The 18,838-nt window shown below is 52.3% G+C and overlaps 1 protein-coding gene across 1 annotated transcript in view; it reads right to left on the reverse strand.

Annotated features, from left to right (window-relative positions):
- Positions 1 to 1,338: 1,338 nt before the first annotated feature.
- The window catches only part of GRAMD2A (GRAM domain containing 2A), a gene marked incomplete at both ends in the record, with an annotated part of 47,872 nt that continues 30,372 nt past the window's right edge, over positions 1,339 to 18,838 (reverse strand). The window contains 10 exons of the mRNA XM_080692829.1: positions 1,339 to 1,447; positions 2,734 to 2,839; positions 3,052 to 3,196; positions 4,537 to 4,599; positions 5,036 to 5,107; positions 5,343 to 5,441; positions 6,996 to 7,099; positions 8,734 to 8,809; positions 9,176 to 9,233; positions 10,290 to 10,382. Coding sequence (XP_080548955.1) covers positions 1,339 to 1,447; positions 2,734 to 2,839; positions 3,052 to 3,196; positions 4,537 to 4,599; positions 5,036 to 5,107; positions 5,343 to 5,441; positions 6,996 to 7,099; positions 8,734 to 8,809; positions 9,176 to 9,233; positions 10,290 to 10,382 — 925 coding nt within the window. The remainder of the gene's footprint in view (positions 1,448 to 2,733; positions 2,840 to 3,051; positions 3,197 to 4,536; positions 4,600 to 5,035; positions 5,108 to 5,342; positions 5,442 to 6,995; positions 7,100 to 8,733; positions 8,810 to 9,175; positions 9,234 to 10,289; positions 10,383 to 18,838) is intronic.

Here is an 18,838-nt window from a genome sequence, read left to right on the forward strand (position 1 = left end):
TCTGCCTGGCCCCTGCTCTGAGCCAGGCCCACCTGGGACACCTGCACCTTGTTCACGGAGAACAGAGCCTGTGGAGCAGCCGACCTTCCCTCCCGGCCGGTGGCACAGTGACCGCAGCCGACTGGAGCGAGCTCCGCCCTGCGGCCACGCCATCACGCTCAGCTTCCTGGCAGGTGGCGATCAGCCGTGCTTGCGATCCGGACGCTCGGGCAAGGAGCATACAGCAAGACCTCGATTCAAACCTCCTGCCCTTCCCGTGGCCTGCTTCTAGGGCCTGGGATACCTCAGAGCGCATGTGCACACCAGGGGTCGGCCCAGTAGTAGGCTGTGACCACCAGATCCAGAAAGTATCACCAGAAAGTGACAACTGGGGACCTTCATTCTCCTTCACAGCCTCTGCCACCATCCCTGGCTGGGGACAGCATATTTTTAGGCTCAGCCTGACTCCTCAAGAGGGGCCAGCACCAGAGCCTCAGCTCACAGCAAGACGGTCACTGGCGTCCCGGCCACGAGCTCTCCTCTCCACACTCGCAGCCCCTGCCCCAGGCCTGAATGGTGCCCAGCTCTCTGCAGAGTCATGTGGGCTCCAGAATAGGGACCCACAGAGGCCCAGGTGAAAGGATGCTATGCTGGGAGAGAGCAGAGTCCCAGAGGCGATTTGAGTTCTGGCCTCTGCCCGCCTCCCTCCGCTGGAGCGAGCCCTGTGATGAGAGCCACATTCCAGGTACCAAACGCGGCCCTTGGCCCTTGAAGTGGTCCCAGGGCCCTGCCTCTGTGCCAGAACTGTTCCCAAGGAGCAAGTTAATTTTTTTTTTCTTTCTCACTTGAGTGCTTGCTGAAGCTGAGTATACAGAATTCCTCAACTGGTTCCAAAAATCTAGGGTTTTCTTTTGAGTCCAAAAATTGTAGGAGCCAGTAACTTTGTAAACAGGTACTTCAGATCACACATCGAAGGAGGGAGAAGACTTGGAGGAGGAGGAAGAATCTAGAACAGTTTCCTTCATCTTCAGTCTCAGCATAGCAGCAGTATACACCAAGATCAGTGGAGACTTAGCACCTAGAGCATTCTTCCTGGAGAAGTGGCTGTTACCTACACACAGGAGAGAGGCTGAGATCAGAGACAGGACCCAGAATGCAGATGGGCATGGGCAGAAGGGCCCTTTCTTCCTCCTGACAGCGGTCCAGGTTAGGGTCTGTGCACCTGCACACACTGTTCAGCCTGTTTAGGGCCAATCAAGACAGCACAAAACATGGCCAAGTCCACCCAGGGTAAGAGGCAGCCTGGCTCCTGTCCTCAACCCTTAGTCCCAAAGGCGTGAGCAGGAGAAAGGGCCCCCCTCACCTGTGCCCAGGAACTGGGCCATCCCAATTCAAGGAGCGTAACTGCTGTTCCAGCCGGGAGATGCGAAATGCCAGATAGGATGAGGACATGACCAAGAAGCAGATCCTGGAGAAACAGGGGCAAGAAGGTGTTGAAACTTTCTTCTAGAGAAGGGGCATTTTGGAGGCTAAGCAGAAATAGGAATGGGAACTAAGCTACTCCTGTAGTTGGGAATGAAAGAATCCTCGGACCTCAGTCTTCGGAGAGGCCACACGGGGTCCTGGGACTCGGCCCCATGGAAGTCTCCTCACAGCCCAGCAGGAATTCTGGGCCCTTCAAGGGAGCTAGAGCTGTTGTCCCGCCTTGCCTCTGAACAGCCACTTATTCCTCCCTGAGCCTCCTCCACAAGGCCACTAAAATGACCCCTAGAGGCGCAGGCCCATTCCCCGCAGGTGCCAACAGTCAACCCAGCCGGGGGAGCAGGAAGAAGTGGCCGAGGTGCCTCCGGGGGCTGGCTGTGTGCGGGACTCTCACCACACTACCTCTGAGCTACACTCCCAGCCCTATATTATTTCTTTATTTTGGAACACAGTCTCACTAGGTTGTGGAGAGCCTCACTAAGTTGCTAAGGCTGGCCAAGAACATGTGATCCTCCTTTCTCATTTCCCAGGTACTGGGATTACAAGCATGCATCACCACGCTTGGCTCCACCAGTCCTTTTTTATTTTGAAACAGGGTCTCACTGGGTTGCTGAGAGTCTCACTAAGTTGCTGAGGGTGGCTGAGAACCTGTGACCCTCCTCCTGTCTCAGCCTCCCAAGTCCTGGGATCACAGGTGTGTGCCCGCCACCCTGCTGGCTCTCCCTGACCCTGCCATCCCTTCCCCTCCTTGGGCCTAGCTAGGCTGTAGCTTTTCCTTTGCTCAACAGTTTCATATCCTGCCCCTCCACACTGCCCGGCATTAAGCCTAAATTATAGAATTCCTGGACCAAAAACTGGAGATCCATCCGGGCATGGTGGCACACGCATGTAATCCCAGTACTTGGGAGACTGAGTCAGAAGTATCTCAGGTTTGCAGCCAGCCTCAGCTACTTAGGGAGACCCTGTTTTAAAGTAAAGAATAAAAAATGAGGCTAGGGGTATCGCTCTGAGGTAGAATGCCTTTGGGTTCAATCTCAGGTACCACAACAAAACAAAACAAAACAAAACAAAACAAAACAAAACTAGAGAGTCTTTCCCTTGCTATAGAAGGGTGAGTCATGGGGCCTTCAGACACCACCCAAAGGCTTGAAGTTGACTCAGAACGTCCCCCTGCTCTAGACAGTGACCTCTCTACCCTCCAAAGCCCCTGTTCCCATTGCACAGGACCCACCACTCATGATTCTGTCCTCCTACCCCAAAAGAGTCACCTACAGCACGAAGACGACCTTGAGGAGCCAGGAATCCCAGAGCCTCAGTTCCTGGCTGCTCCTGGGCTCCTCGTCCAGCTCCTCGTCCTCACACACCGTGTTCTCTGCAACTGGAAAACAGTTAGGCAGCTTCCTAGGGCGGGAGGGCCCCAGCGGCACGGGGACACCTCCCTCCCGTCCTTTCATCATTCTTTCTTTCTTCAGAGAAAGAAAGAAGCAGCTCTCCAGAGTGCTGCTGGCTATTATGAATGCTTTTTAGAGAACTAGAAGAAAAAGTCTGGCCCCTGCAAGTAGCTGCCACAGACAAGGTCCCTGCACTCACCAGACCCCAGAGGCTTCCTGGAGGGGAAGAAGCTGTTGGGGGAGTCCATGGACGCCCGAGGGATACAAGGGATGTTGTCAGGGTGTGACAAAGATCGGGAAGCAGGGCACACTTTTCTCCACTTCATCTCGGGGATGAGGACTTCCTGTAGAAAAGACAGGGGAAGTTATTTCATCATGGCCCTTGGGGACCCCCTTGCCCTTGATAAATCAAGGCTGCTCTAGATGTTACCAATTTGGACACCCAGCCAGAGATGTGGGTATGTGGTGGGGGTGGTATGTGGGTATGTGGGTGGGGGTGATTGCCATAGCAGTCACGTGTCTATCTGCTCCCCTTGCTGCGACACCAACCCCTGCACCAGGAAACGATGCCTTTGATCACTACTGTAGAGCTACGGTCTGTTCTCAAATAAGCCAACCCAGGCATGTGCTCAGATCTGTGTCCAAAAAAGCTCGGCACAGCACGCCTTAGAGAGCATAAATGATGGCACCTCCTAATCTGGCTCCCACACAGAGATCTCCATGAACAAAATGGGAACGTCACCTTCTACCCCTGCACGGTGTGTGCAAACTGCATGCTTGGCTAAAGCTTAATTAGTACTGAGAAGGCTTCAAACACCCCGGGGGTAATTTCCACCCCGATCTCTAGCCAAAGAAGCTCAGCGTGGTGGCACATGCTTGTAATCCCAGCATTTGGGAGGCTGAGACAGGAGGATCACAGGTTCACGGCCAGCCTCAGTTACTTAGTAAGGCCCTTTGCAACTCAGTGAGACCCTGTTTCAAAAAAATAAAGAATAGCTGGGCGTGATGGCGCATGTTTATAATCCCAGTACTTGGGAGGCTGGGACAGAAGGATAGTTTGAAACCAGCCTCAGCTATTTAGTGAGGCTCTCAGCAACACAGTGAGACTCTGTTTCCAAATAAAATATAAAATAGGTCTGGCAGTGTCGCCCAGAGGTAGAAGACCCCTAGGTTCCATCCTCAGAACCACACACACACACAAAAAGAATAAAATATAGGGTTGGGGGTGTAGCTTGGAGGTAGAATGCCCCTGAGTTCCATCCCCAGTACTGCAAAATAAATAAAACAAAACAAACAAAACCTCAGCTGTGCCTACCCAGGGTCCCACTGCCAAGGAGACTCGCTGGGATCTCAGCAAGCCTAAATTCTGTCTGGGCTATAAAGTGATGGCCTTTGCAGTTTTCTCCCAGAGGATGTCTATCTCCTTGAAAGCCTTCCTGCCTCTGGCAAAGGAAAGGGGATGGCTCGCTGACCCTGAGTTGTGCAGGCCTGGGATACAATCTGACCATGTTCCAGGGGCTGCGCTTCTGACTGCTCAGAAGCTGGCAGATCCACTGAGGATCTTGGCAGCCTGCACAGCAGGGAGTCCAGGGGCCGCTCAGGCACAGCATGGCCATGGCCCCCCTAGGAGACCCTGAGGCCTCAGAGCCACAGGCACGCTCAGGCCCCCTGCCTTGGCGCTCACCACAGACTCGCACTTGGGTTCCTCTGGAAACGTTCTCACACTCAGACTCTTCTTGCTGGAAGGCTGAAGAGGGGAAGGGAACAGGTGAGACGCAGGGAGGCCTCGACCCTCACAAGCAGCTTCACTTCCAAAGAAGCCACGTGGTGGAGCCGGGTCCAGTTCGCAATGGCCCCTCTTCAGTACTGGAGCAGAGGAGCAAATCCCAGGCAACTTCATCTCCAGCACTGCTGCGCCTGCCTCGTCCACACCGGAGGCCAGAGAGCATCCGAGGGCAGAGGGAAGCAGCCGCCAGGTGCCCCTGTTGGCGTCCTAGGGGTATCCCCATGAGGGTGTGTGTGGACACCAGCACACCCAGGGGCCCACTGGCCTCAGAGAGACATGCTCATAGATGCACAGTTTCTGGTATGCTGCTCCCCGTGCTGGAGAGGCTGGCCTCCACTAACGGCCTCGTCCCAGTCCTCAACAGTCCCCGCTCCCAACTGCTGCCCGAGCTCCATACCTGTAGGTGGGTGCAGACGCGCCTCAGCATGTCATACACGCTGTCCCGGGAGAGCAATGACACAAAGATGTACTGGGGCAAGGAGAGAAAACACGGGGCAGGCTGAGACGAGCCGCTCTGCCGTGCCAGCAGGCTGCTCCAGGGACCGGGGCAGGGAGCGCCAGGGCCAGCTAGCCCCCCGCCGGGAATGTCTCTTCCACTGTTACATGGAGTGCAGCAGGCTGGGGAGAAAGGCCTGGGGTGGGCCCCAGTCTGGCTGTGGGACGAGGAGACTGGCGAGGACGGGGCGCTGGCCCGGGGGCCTCACCTTCTGGCTGGTGTTGGTGGTGATGGCCAGTCCGTTGGGAAGGAGCCGCGCCATCTTGTGTTTTTTGATCATTTGCACAGATACCACAGGAATGACCACCTGAGAGCCCGAGGGGTGTTTCTGTCAGGACTCACCCCAAGGCCATGGAGCCGTTGCTCCCTGCAGAGGGCCCCCGCCAAGCACTGAGGAAGCCTGGCCCAGGTGTCTTCTCATCTGGGCCCCCCTTCCAGCGGCTGCCAGAGCCCTGCCCCAGCCTCGGCAGCACCCGCCACCTGCTCTCTCACTGAGGCACACTCCCTGTTATCCAACCGAGGATGGTGCCCAGCTGAATCTGACATTTTATTTATTTTTATTTTTTTATGTTTTTGTGGGTCTGGGGATGGAACCCAGAGGCATTTGACCTTCGAGCTATACCCCCTGCCCAATTTTTTATTCTTTATTTTGAAACAGGGTCTCACTGAGTTGTGAAAGGATTCACTAAGTAGCTGAGGTTGTCCGCAAACCCCGATCCTCTGGTCTCAGCCTCCCAAATGCTGGGATTACAAGTGTGCACCACCACTCCCAGCTTTACATTTTATTTTTAAAATTTATTATAATTTTTTTTGTGTGTGTGTGTGTGTGAGGCTAGGGATTGAACCCCCAGCTCTATTTGTGTGTGTGTGTGTGTGTGTGTGTGTGTGTGTGTGTGGTACTAGGGATGAAACCCAGGGGCTTTCTACCTCTAGGCTATACTCTCAGGCCTATTTTATATTTTTATTTGGAAACAGGGTCTCACTAAGTTGCTGAGAGCCTCACTAAGTAGCTGAGGCTGGCTTTGAACCTGTGCGATCCTCCTGTCTCAGCCCCCCAAGTACTGGGATTACAATGCGCCATCATGCCCAGCTCTATTTTTTATTCTTTATTTTGAAATGGTCTTACTGAGTTGCAAATGGCCTCACTAAATAGCTGAGGCTGGCTGCAAACTGTGATCCGCCTGTCTCAGCCTCCCAAATGCTAGGTATTATAAGCATGTGCCACCACGCCTGGCTTTCCTACACTTTATTTATTTATTTACTTACTTACTTACTTATACTTACTTACTTACTTACTTACTTACTTACTTTCGTGGTGCTGGGGATGGAACCCAGGGGCATTGTACCTCTGAGCTCTATTTTTTTTTTTTTTATTCTTTTTATTTTTGGAACAGGGTTTCACTGAGTTTGCAAAGGGCCTCGCTAAGTAGCTGAGGCTGTCCTCGAACTGTGATCCTCAGGTCTCAGCCTCCCGAGTGCTGGGATTACATGTGTGCACCACCACGCCAGGCTTTCCTACATTTTATTAATGGAATTTCTCAGAGTTCCCTCAGTTCACTATCTCTCGGCCACTGTTGTGGCTTCTTTGAAATCCAACATCCTTCTTTTAGTCTGAAGGTATTTCTGAGACACCCAGGGGCAGAATAGTTTGGCTGAGAATCGTTCAGGCCACATGTAGGGTCCTGATGGGGGCTCTGATAGAAGGTCAAGACAACTCCCCTGGACCCCAGATGATTCAGCCAGTGAGAGGCTTCACAGTGCTCTAGGAACATAAAGGGAGAGGCGTGACTTGGGAGGTCCCTTCCCTGTGTAGGGGCTGGGGCCTCCCTAGGCAATGGAACCCCTTACCACTCAATACTACCTTGATATCCTTGCCAAAGAGGCTGGCGTGGAAGCAGAGCCAGTTGGGGGAGATGTAGAGACGACCCTGGACAAGGAGGTCCCTCTGGAGGGCACAGGAACACACTGCAAAGTCACAGGGGAGAAGTCTGCCATGAGCAGGGTCAGCCTGAGAAGCCCCAGGGCCTGGTGCTCAGGCTCAGGCGTCCGGCCTCAGCGCTGCTCCTCCTCAGACCTCCAGGCCCCGTCCCAGGCTTAGCAGTCCACTGTGAGGACACTCCAAGAGTCCTGAGAAGCCTTGACTGTCCTCTTCCACCCCACCAGATTACTAGAAGTTTCTTTTCTCTTTATAACCCACAAAGTCCAAGTAGGCTCCTGTCCAGGTACTCAAACCTGGAATTGGGGGGGGGGGAGAGACAGAGAGAGAAAGAGAGAGAGAAGAAAGGGAAGAGGAAGAAGAGGAAAGGAGGAGGAGGAGGAGGAGGAGGAGGAGGAGGAGGAGGAGGAGGAGAAGGAGAAAGAGGAGAAGGAGGAGGAGGAGGAGGAGGAAGAGGAGGAGGAGGAGGAGGAGGAGGAGGAGGAGGGTTTCTGTTTTGGGTTTTTGTTTTTGGTTTTTTTTGGTTTTTTTGCAGGTCTGAGGATGGAACCCAGGGGCATTCAATCTCTGAGCTACACCCCCAGCTCTATTTTTTATTCTTTATTTTGAGACAGGGTCTCACTAAGTTGCAGAGGGCCTCACTAAGTATTTGAGGCTGTCTGCAAATCGCGATCCTCTGGTTTCAGCCTTCCAAATGCTGGGATTACAAACCTGTGCCACCACGCCCAGCTGTTTCTGGAGTTTGAACTCAGGGGTACTCTACCTCTGAGCTAAACTCCCAGCCCTATTTTATTTTTTATTTTGAAACAGGATCTCTCTAAGTTGCTGAGGGCCTTGTTAATAGCAAGGCCTCAGCCTGTGATCAGCCTCCTGTCTCAGTCTCTCAAGTACTGGGATTATAGGCATGCACTACAATGCCTACTAAGCCTGCAGATTTTTTTTTTTAAATTGGGGATGGAACCCAGGGGTATTCTACCTCTGAGCTACACCCCCAGCCCTATTTTTTGTTTATTATTATTATTATTATTATTATTATTATTATTATTATTATTTTATTATTATTATTTGTGGGGGGGGTCTGGGGATGGAACCCAGGGGCATTCTACCTCTGAGCTACAACCCCTGCCCTATTTTTTGTTCTTTATTTTGAAACAGGATGTCACCAAGTTGCAAAGGGCCTCACTAAGTAGCTGAGGCTGTCCGCAAATTGCGATCCTCTGGTCTCAGCCTCTCGAATGCTAGGATTACAAGCCTGCACCACCACGCCCGGCTCTACTCTTTATTTTGAAACAGGGTCTCACCGAGTTGCAAAGGACCTCACTAAGTAGTAGCTGAGGCTGTCCTCGAACCGTGATACTCCAGTCTCAGGCTCCCAAATGCTGGGATTACAAGTGTGCGCCACCACACCTGGTGACCTGCAGTTCTGTTATCTTGCCTACCATTGCTCTGCTATGTTCTGAGGAGAGGGCCTTGATTGTGTAAATGCCCTGGCTGGCTCAGTAAGAGGCGCTAATTAAAGCAGAGCAGAAATAAGATTGGCAAACCTGTATTTCCTCAAGAAACAAACCCATGATCCGAAGGGCAGCCAGTTCCCCTAGCTGAGGTTCCAGAGTAGAGGACCTGGGCCCCAGGCACCTGCAGCCACACCAGGGCCACAGCTCACCTTTGAGAACCATCTCCTCCAAGGGGATGTCCTTAAACAACTTGTGGTATTGCTGGTTGTATTTGCTCAGTAGCATCTGCAAACACAAGGGCCGGGTCTGAGAAGCCTAGGGCAATTAAACCTCCAGAAGGGCCCTTCTCCAGCTACCAGGAAATAACGTTACACACCCCCACCCCACCCCACCCGGGACTTCATACAAAGCAGCCAGTAAACAGCCAGTGGGTGTGGAGAGCTGAGTTCCAAGCCCAACTGTCTCCTGGTAACACTGGGGCCGACAGCCCGTGACTGGAGGGGACACACCCCTCCCACCCAGACAGGGACCACCCACTCGGGTCTCCTGGATTCCTGCTCACAAGTCCAGCACCCCAGGAGCCATTACTGGTCCCAGACAGCCCGGAGCATCTCCCTCCATGGGCAGTGAGAGGTCAGTGGCCACACTTACCCCCTCCCGGCCATACTTCTTTATCTCTTCGTCCTTCAAGCCTTCTGGCCAGTACAGACTGCAAAGGAGACATTCCATTCCAGGGACGAGGAACCCTTGAGTCCTGCCCCCGGGTTCTCAGAGCCAGCTCTGCCCTGGCGTTGAGCCAGGAGGCTGGGGCAGAGATTGGAGACGAGCGCCCTTCTCTAGGGGACACGGGATTACAACAGCACAGCGAACCCGGGACTCATCCCTGGGGAAGGGTGCTCCTGGCTGTGAGTGCTGCGAGTCCTCCCAACCAGACAGTTGGGGAGCACCTACCAGAAGTGTGCTCAGCTTGAGCCTCAGTCTCCCAAGGTGCTTTGGAGCTGCCCACCCCCCTACCCCTGGGGTCAAAGGCCCTCTCCCATTTCTTTGGCCAAGGGGTAAGAGAGGGGCAGGCTGTGTGCGGATGGGGACCAATTGTGGGGTGGGGGCAAGATGAAGGCGTCAGACTCACAGCTCTGGGGCCAGGCCGTGTGCCATGGTCTTGCAGGCCGCCCTCCCTGCAGCCTCCTCCCTGTGGCCTGGCGCGGGCAGCACTGCACTCAGCACAAGCTCACCTGGCCTGACAGGCCCCTGGGCTGGGGGAGGAGGTGGTGCTGAAAGGCAAACCTCTGCATTGGCCAGGTTGGCCCAGGGACAGGTGGGCAGAGAGGAGGCTGGTAACCTGAGAAGTCTGGACTCTGCGAGGTCCCAGCGCACTGGGAGAGGCTGGAGGGGTGGGAGGAAGAGCCCCGGGCAGCCTGTACCCAGCCTAACAGATTTGCTAAGGGGCTCTGACTCAGCATTAAGTTCCTCCCTTTATTTGGGGGAGAAAGGGTACTGGGATTTGAACTCAGGGTTGTTCTACCTCTCAGCTATACCCTCAGCTCTCTTTAATTTTGAAACAGGGTCTCACTAAATTGATGAGAGTCTAAGTTTTCAGAGGCTGGCCTCGAATCTGCAACCTCTCTGTTTCAGCCTCCCAAGTACTGGGATTATAGGTGTGCGACATCACACCCAACTTAAAGTCCCCTTTCTAACAGGCCACATCTGGAGGGCCCACCTACACTACTCCAATCTGTATGTAGGCCGACTGGGATGGGGGCCTCACCTGTAGTCCAGAGGGTCCTGAACCCTGTTTGGTTTCTCTGTGTGGGACACAGGGCTCTTTGGAGATGCTGTCTTTCCATGCATTTGTTGGTTGCTAGGGAGAAAAATGCCTACATCAGAAAGGGGGGCTTTCGGGGACATCTTTCCTCAGCTGACCCACCAGCCCAGGGCAGCTGCCTCCGTCCCCCACCAAGATCAAGCCTGATATTCAGGATAAGGTTGAAGATGTCACAGTTCACAGGCAGCGATGGCAGTTAGAGCTTCTCGCACGGGTTCTTCCCCAGAGAATGAAGTTCAGTGCATGCCCGAACCGGAAGGAAAATCCGTCTGTCCACCTCCTTCTGAGGGAGGACCAGACCTGCTCATGGCTCTTGAAAGCAAGAGATTCTGAGGTGCCTGGGGAGCGCTACTGGCAACTGTCAGGTTCTGGGAGAGACCCCTGAGCACGGGAGGAGAGGATTCGGCTAACCATGTGGGAAGCAGAATCCAGTCAGCCCATGGGGAGCATGGCTGGGAGGGACAGGGGCTCCCCAACACCCCAAAGTGGCTTCAGTCACCTCCAAACAGTCAGGGTACCTCAGCCATGACAGCCAAACCATTTCACAAATGTCTCTCCCTGGCCAGGTGGGCTCCCCATTGGCCTTTGAATTCCTGTCTCCACCCAATAGCTGCAAAGAGCAGGGTTCCCTGCTCCTGCTCCTGCTCCTGAGTGGTTAAACTAGCCCAGCTGAGCGGGCCCAGGGACAGACCAGTGAAGAGAGGCGGCCGAGAAGCAGGGCCAATACCGGGCGGAGTTGGGGTCTGGAATAGGTAACAAGGTCCCTTGCAGTGAGTGGAACCCAGCCAGGCACAGTGGCACACTCCTGTCATCCTAGTACTTGGGAGGTTGAGACAAGAGGATTGCAGGCTCGAGACCAGCCTCAGCTATTTAGCGAGATCCTCGGCAATTTAGCAAGATCCTATTTCAAAATAAAAAATAAAATGGAGCTGGAGGTGGAGCTCAGAGGTAAAATGCCCCTGGGCTCAATCCCCAGCACCAACCAACAAACAAAATGGACGGGAGAGCAAGACCCAAGCTTTCAAGGCTGCAGGCGCTCACGGACAAACAGATCCCTGCAGACTAGTCACAGAAGGGTCCCAAGAAGCTGAGCTTTCTGAACTGGGTAGAATGATCATCTTGAGGAGAGCCGGGTGTGGTAGAGCACGCTTGTAATCCCAGCATTCGGGAGGCTGAGAAAGGAGGATTGCAGTTTGTGGACAGCCTCAGCTACTTAGTGAGGCCTTTTGCAACTCAGTGAGACCCTGTTTCAAAGTAAAGAATAAAAAATAGGGCTGGGGGATTGCTTGGAGGTAGAATGCCCCTGGGTTCCATCCCTAGTAACACACACACACACACACACACACACACACACACACACACACTCTAATAATCTTGAGAGGACCAAGAGTTGATCATCATGCCTTTGCCTGGGTTCTAATTCTTAGGTCCAAATGTGACTTTCTCCTGGAGCGGGTTTCCTTAGCCTCCCGCAGCCTATGCGAGGAGCCCCTGGTTCAGGCACTCAGGGCCCCCCAACCAGAAGCGTCCCTCTCAGAACCTGTCACATGGGGCCCATCTCCAGGCGCTCTGGGAGGTCAATCTGTGAATCCCCAGAACCTGGGGCTGAGCACACAGTAGGCACTCCCGCCTGTTTCAAAGGGAGCTGACTGTGTGCAGTGAGGGAGCAGCCGCTAAGGCTGCACGCACCTACAGCATCTCCACGCACAAAACCAGGGGAATAAACTACGCCGCCTGGAACAGAGAGCTGCGAATAGCTTTGTTTTGTTTTTGTTTGTACTAGGGTTTGAAGTCAGTGGCATTTTGCCTCTGAGCTACACCTCCAGCTTTTTTAATTTTTACTTTTTTTGTGGTATTGGGGATGGAATCCAGGGGTATTTTACCTCCAAGGTATACCCCCAGCCCTATTTTTTAGGGTATTTTACCTCCAAGGTATACCCCCAGCCCTATTTTTTAGTCTGTGTGTGTGTGTGTGTGTGTGTGTTACTAGGGGTAGAACCCAGGGGCTTTCTACCTCTGGGATATACTCCCAGATCTATTTTATACTTTTTTTTTTTTTTGGTAGTACTGGGAGTGGAACCCAGAGGCTTTCTACCTCTGGGCTATACTCCCAGACCTATTTTATATTTTATTTGGAAACAAGGTCTCACTAAGTTGCTGAGAGCCTCACTAAGTAGCTGAGGCTGGCTTCAAACCTGTGCGATCCTCCTGTCTCAGCCTCCCAAGCACAGGGATTACAAGTGTGCGTCACCACGCCCGGCTATTTTATACTTTATTTGGAAACAGGGTCTCACTAAGTAGCTGAGAGCCTCACTAAGTAGCTGAGGCTGGCTTTGAACCTGTGCGATCCTCCTGTCTTAACCTCCCAAGCGCAGGGATTACAAGCATGTGCCACCACGCCCAACTTCTTATTCTGTATTTTGAAACAGGGTCTTACTGAGTTGCAGAGGGCCTCACTAAGTAGCTGAGGCAGACCTCGAACCTGTGATCCTCCTGCCTCAGTCTCCCAAGGACTAAGATTACAGGCTGTTACCACCATACTTAGCCCAAATATCTTTAAACTAAAGCAATCCCTTTACATGTCACCAACAGGAGAGAAAGGCCAGTCCTTCCCATCTCTTCTCTGATAACGCTGTTAACCCAGAGCCCTTGGGGCCCTCAAAATAATCAGCAGACTTTCTACTAATTAGCCATATCTTCCCTTCTCTAGTGACTGTTTAGATAATAAAGAAACAGGAGTGATGTAATTCGGGAAAGGTCTGGGGCAGGGAGGTCATCCGGTATTCACCATCAGGACCGGTCAGGCAGGGAAATAACTAATGACCAGTTAGGCCCTGACCTGGAAGGCCAAAGAGGGGGTCTGAGAGCCGGAGCTCAGCCTATGCCGGCAGCCTCTGTCCATCCCTCCATAGGCCGTTTCTTTCTCCTGTAGCTGTGGGTCATAAACCATACCTCCTACCCACCCCATCTCATCCCATCCCCATGTTCAGACTGTGGAGTTCATATTGGGGTTTGAAATCCGTATATAGTTTCTCAATCAAAGACACAAAAATTATCACTGTTATGAGGGGGAGGGGGGAGGAATGTCAGTGGGTTTTTGTTTGGGGTCCTAGGCTTTGAACTCAGGGGCATTTTACATCTGAGCTGTACCCCCAGCCCCTTTTTATTTATTTAATTTAATTTAATTAATTTATTTATTCATTTATTTTGCGGGTCTGGGGATGGAACCCCAGGGATACACTCCCTGCCCTGTTTTTTATTCTTTATTTTGAAACCGGGTCTCACTGAGTTGCGGAGGACCTCACTAAGTAGCTGAGGCTGTCCGTGAACCGCGATCCTCCCTTTTTAAAATTTTTTCTTTTAGCCAGGCATGGTGGCACACCCTTGTAATGCCAATACTTGGGAGGCTGAGACAGGATCACAGGTTTGAGGCCAGCCTCAACTACTTAGTGAGGCCCTCTGCAACTTAGTGAGATCCTGTTTCAAAATAAAAAATAGTCACCGGGTGTGGTGCCATACACTTGTAATCTCAGTACTTGGGAGGCTGAGACAGGAGGATCGCACAGGTTCGAAGCCAGCCTCAGCTACTTAGTGAGGCTCTCAGCAATCTAGTGAGACCCTGTTTCCAAATAAAACATAAAAGCCAGGCGTGGTGGCGCATGCTTGTAATCCCCGCGCTTGGGAAGCTGAGACAGGAGGATCACGCAGGTTCGAAGCCAGCCTCAGCTACTTAGTGAGGCTCTCAGCAACTTAGTGAGACCCTGTTTCCAAAATAAAATATAAATGGGTCTGGGAGTATAGCCTGGAGGTAGAAAGCCTCTGGTTTCCACCCCCAGTACCACCAATAATAATAATAAAAAAAAAAAGGTCTGGGAGTATAGCCTGGAGATAGAAAGCCCCTGGGTTCCATCCCCAGTACCACACACACAAAAAATAATAATAATAAAAATAGGACTGGGGGTGTAGCTCTGAGGTAGAATGCCCCTGGGTTCAATTGCCAATCTCTCTCTCTCTCTCTCTCTCTCTCTCTCTCTCTCTCTCTCTCTTGAAATAGGGTCTCACTAAATTGCTAAGGCTGGTCTCAAACCTGTGATCCTCCTGTCTCAGCCTCTCAAGTACTGAAATTCTAGGTATAGGCCACCACACCCTGCATGGAGGTGTTTTGACTTGAGGAATATCAACGGGTGGGAACTCCTCAGATGAGGCCCTTTCCCTCTGCGGAGCAGAGCCTGGCCCACAGGCTGCCCGGGCACCTGCTTGCTGCGCTGTGAGCCTGGTATGGGGCCCACCCTACTGTACAGGGCGGGGATGTGGGCAGCCAGCACAGGGAGATGTCAGGAGTGGAGACACTGAGAGCATCGAAGAGGGAGAGAGGCAGTGAGGCAGGAACCCAGAGATGCAAGCCTCCCTGCCTCCCACAGACCTTGTGGACGAGGCCCTGCAGCCACCTGCGAGGTGTGCCCTGCTCTGCACACCTCCCCCAGACTCGCAATTCTGACACCCCCAAATCTCTACCTCTCACCTGACATCCGTCCCTCCTAAGCTGAGACCTGCCATCTAGATGCACCCATCAAAGGAGGTTCAGCAGTACCCCCACGTCATCGGCTCCTTCTCCTGTGGCCCCGTCCACTGCCTAACCCCACCATCATTTCCTTTCCTCCCATCCCCTCCATTCCTGCTACACCAGGCAAGCCCAGGCCGTGCTTGTCTTTTTCCTGGATGCCGTCAGCAGCTCCCTAACCGCACCTGGCCCCAGCCTCGCCCTCACACACCTGCCTCTCTCCCACATCCATCAGGATCCTGGGTCTGAGTCTGCCAGGCTCTTGCAGACTGTCCCGCAGCTCCCCACCCCACCTCAGCTGGCCTCCCTGACCTCCCGCTTCCCTTTCCAACAACGCCACCTGCCACTCCCCCCTAGGCAGGGCAGCTGAGCACCTCACCCTCCGCAGCCAGCCCTGCCTCCCAGCTCCACTTGGAATCTCCTCCTGTGCTTATCTACCTGGGGAATTCCTGGTGCTCTTTGTTTTTGTACTGGGGATGGAACCCAGGAGCACGCTACCTCCGAGCTACATCCCCAGCTCTTTTTATAGCCGGGCATGGTGGCTCATGCTTGTAATCCCAGAGCTTGGGAGGCTGAGACCAGAGGATCCCACAGGTTCCAAGCCAGCCTCAGATAGCTAGTGAGGCTCTCAGCAACTTAGTGAGACGCAATTTTCAAATAAAGTATAAAAATAGGTCTGGATGTATAGCCCAGAGGTAGAAAAGCCCCTGGGTTCCACCCCCAGTACCACAAAAATAAATAAATTATTCTCTATTTAGAAACGGGGCCTAAATTGCTTAGGGTCTTACTAAGTTGCTGAGGCTGGCCTCGAAGCTGCAATCCTCCTGTCTCAGACTCCCAAGTACTGAGGCTACGAGCATGCACCACCACGCCTGGCTCCTGGTGCTCTCTGAAACCTCAGTTGGAATCCCACTTCCTCTGCGAAACCTCCTCTGGTTTCCTCCAGCCAAGTGGCTCACTCCCTCCTCGGCGGCCCTGTCCCCTTTTGCAGGCTGCCGCTCCAGCACTTACCACGCCAGCCTGCGCTTGTCTGCTTACACATCTGCCACCCTTTCACTCTGGGCGCCAGCAGGGGCATGTCCTGTGCATGTCTGCATCCCCAGCACACGGGGGCACCCAGGGTTTGCTACACAAAGGAAGGAGAGCAGACAAAGAGACATGAAGACACCTGAAAGAGAGGTGGAGAGAAAAAGCCAGGCAGCAGGAGCAGGGGGGCAGAGAGTGAATGCCCCCCAGCGGGAGAGGCGGGCCAGCCAGCCAGGACCTGGTCCTTGCTCCGGAGCCCTGGCCTATTGGGAGGCAGATGGCACTGGCCCAGCACCACGAGGCACTCAACCCACACTGGGTGACTGATCAAAGAGGGAACTCGGGCGGGAAGAGGAACATGGAGACCAGGGTGGGCTGGAGCAGTGAGTGAAAGTGTAGGCTGGGCCCCTCTGGCCTCCACTGCAGCGTCCACGTGGTCAACTCCCCGGAGTTTCCCCAGCCCTCCCTAACCACAGGCTCCTTCCGGGACTCCTCTGGGCCCTGGCAGGAGCCTGCAAAGCCTCAGCCAGGCCTGGCAGCAGGAGGCAGCTGAGCCTGCACGCTCACAGGGGTGGTGGGGTGGTCCCTTGGGCGCCGCCTGTCCAGGGAGGCGTCCACACTCTCTCAAGCTGACTTCTCGGGTCCACCTTGTAGGTGCTGTTAGCTCTCTGGCCGGCCAGGCCCAGGGCCAGCAGCACATCTCCTTCCAGGCTGGCCGCTAGGCCTCTACGATCTCCAGGGAGAGATATGAAAATATAATTTTTCTCCAAACAAAATGCACACATCACGGCACGGCCCCAGGGAGTGCAAAGCCAGAGGCCGCGGAGTCGCCATTGGGGGACAAGGAGCTGCGTGGGTGCTTGTCCTGGATGGAACTTTGAAAACCGAGGTCCAGCAACCTGGACTTCCCCCGCAAATCCCCGGTGGTGGCTCCAATTTCCCCCAAGCCTCTCATCCCACCCTGACCTCTCATGAAAATCTCCTACTCACAGAAAAAAGACACATGCTCTCCTAATGTGCGGAGCTGGTGAGCTCACATTAGCATCACCTACAAGGATTTTAGTGTGTTGCGGGGAGATGTCTGAGTCCTATTTCAGACAAATTGTATCAGGATCTCCGTAGGCAGCATTTCAGTGACTGTGCATGTGTGCATGCATGTTTATTTTCTTTTTTTTTCTTTTTTCTTTTCTTTTCTTTTCTTTTTTTTTTTTTAGTGGTACTGGGGTTCCTGAAAACCCTTCTACCTCTGGGCTACACTCCCAGACCTATTTTTTACTTTTTTTTTTTTTTTTTTTTTTGAAACAGGGTCTCTTAAGCCAGCGCACTGGCTTCGAACCTGCGTAATCCTCCTGTCTCCACCTCCCAAGCGTGGGGATTACAAGTGTGCGCCACCATGCCTGGCAGTATTTTATTTCTTGATACTGGTGATTGAACCCAAAGGGCAGTGTACTTCCAAACCTATTTTTTATTTTATTTATTTTGTGTATGTGGTATTGGGAATTGAATCCAGGCATTCTACCTCTAAGCTACACCCCTGGGTCTGTTTTATTTTATTTATTTATAGTTTGTGGTACTAGGGACTGAATGCAGGGGCATTCTATCTTGAGGCTACACGCCTATGTCCTTTTTAGTATATTTATTTATTTACTTATTTATTTATTTTGTGCTGCTGGGGATTGAATCCAGGGGCATTCTGAGCTTGAAACAGGGTCTCACTAAATTGTGGAGGGGCTCACTGAGGCTGTCCATAATCCCAAGAACTGGGATTACAAGCATGTGCCACCATGCCTGGCTTTAGTTTTTATTTTGAAACAGGGTCTAACTAAATTGTGGAGGGCCTTGCTAAATTACTGAGGCCGGCTGCAAACCCGTGATCATCTTGTCTCAGTCTTTCAATACTAGGATTACAGGCACGCACCACCACATCCTTAAAATAACAATTTTAAGTATACATATAGTTACAGCTGGGTACAGTGACACACATCTGTAGTCCTAGTACTTGGGAGGGTGAGACAGTAGAATCACAGGTTTGCAGCCATCCTCAGCAACTTAGCGAGACCCTGTTCCAACATAAAAAATAAAACAGGGCTGAGGGTGTAGATCAGAGGAAGACCATCCCTGAACGCGCACCTGCACATATACACACACAGAAATTATTTACATGTAGAAAAGGTCATGCAAATATATATACAATTCAATGCATTTAAAAAATGAGCACAATGCATGAAAAAATGCTCAACATCACTGGCAATCAGAGAGACGCAAATCAAAACTACCCTGAGATTTCACCTAACTCCAGCTAGAATGGCCGTCATTCAAAACACAACAGCAAATGCTGGCGAGGATGCGGAGAAGTGGGAACTCTAAGACATTGTTGGTGGGATTGCAAATTAGTGCAACCACTTTGGAAAACAGTATGGAGAATCCTCAGAAGAATGGGAACAAATCTACCATTTGATCCAACAATACCATTTCTGGGTATCTACCCAAAAGAAAGGAAACCAAACTACCAAACTAATGCATGTGTATCTATGTTCGTAGCTGCACAATTCACCATAGCTAAACTATGGAACCAGCCCGCATGTCCATCAACAGATGAATGGATTACAAAACTGTGGGATATGTACACAATGGAATTTTACTCAGCCGTTTTAAAAAACTCAATTACATCGTTTTCAGGGAAATGAATGGAACTGGAGGACATTATGCTAAGTGAGATTAGTCAGTCACAAAAAATAAGAAAGCAGATGCTTTCCCTAATATGTAAGAGCTAAGGAGAAATGGGTCATAGGAGGAACTCTGGATGAAAAAGGAAATTCTATAGAGGAGCAAACAAGACAACCTAAAGGAGGGGATGGGAGGGGGGAAGAAGGAAATTCTCTAAAGCACACAATGTACTTAAACA

Source organism: Muscardinus avellanarius (genome assembly GCF_963383645.1).
Source record: "Muscardinus avellanarius genome assembly, chromosome: 3".
NCBI classification, from domain to species: domain Eukaryota; kingdom Metazoa; phylum Chordata; class Mammalia; order Rodentia; family Gliridae; genus Muscardinus; species Muscardinus avellanarius.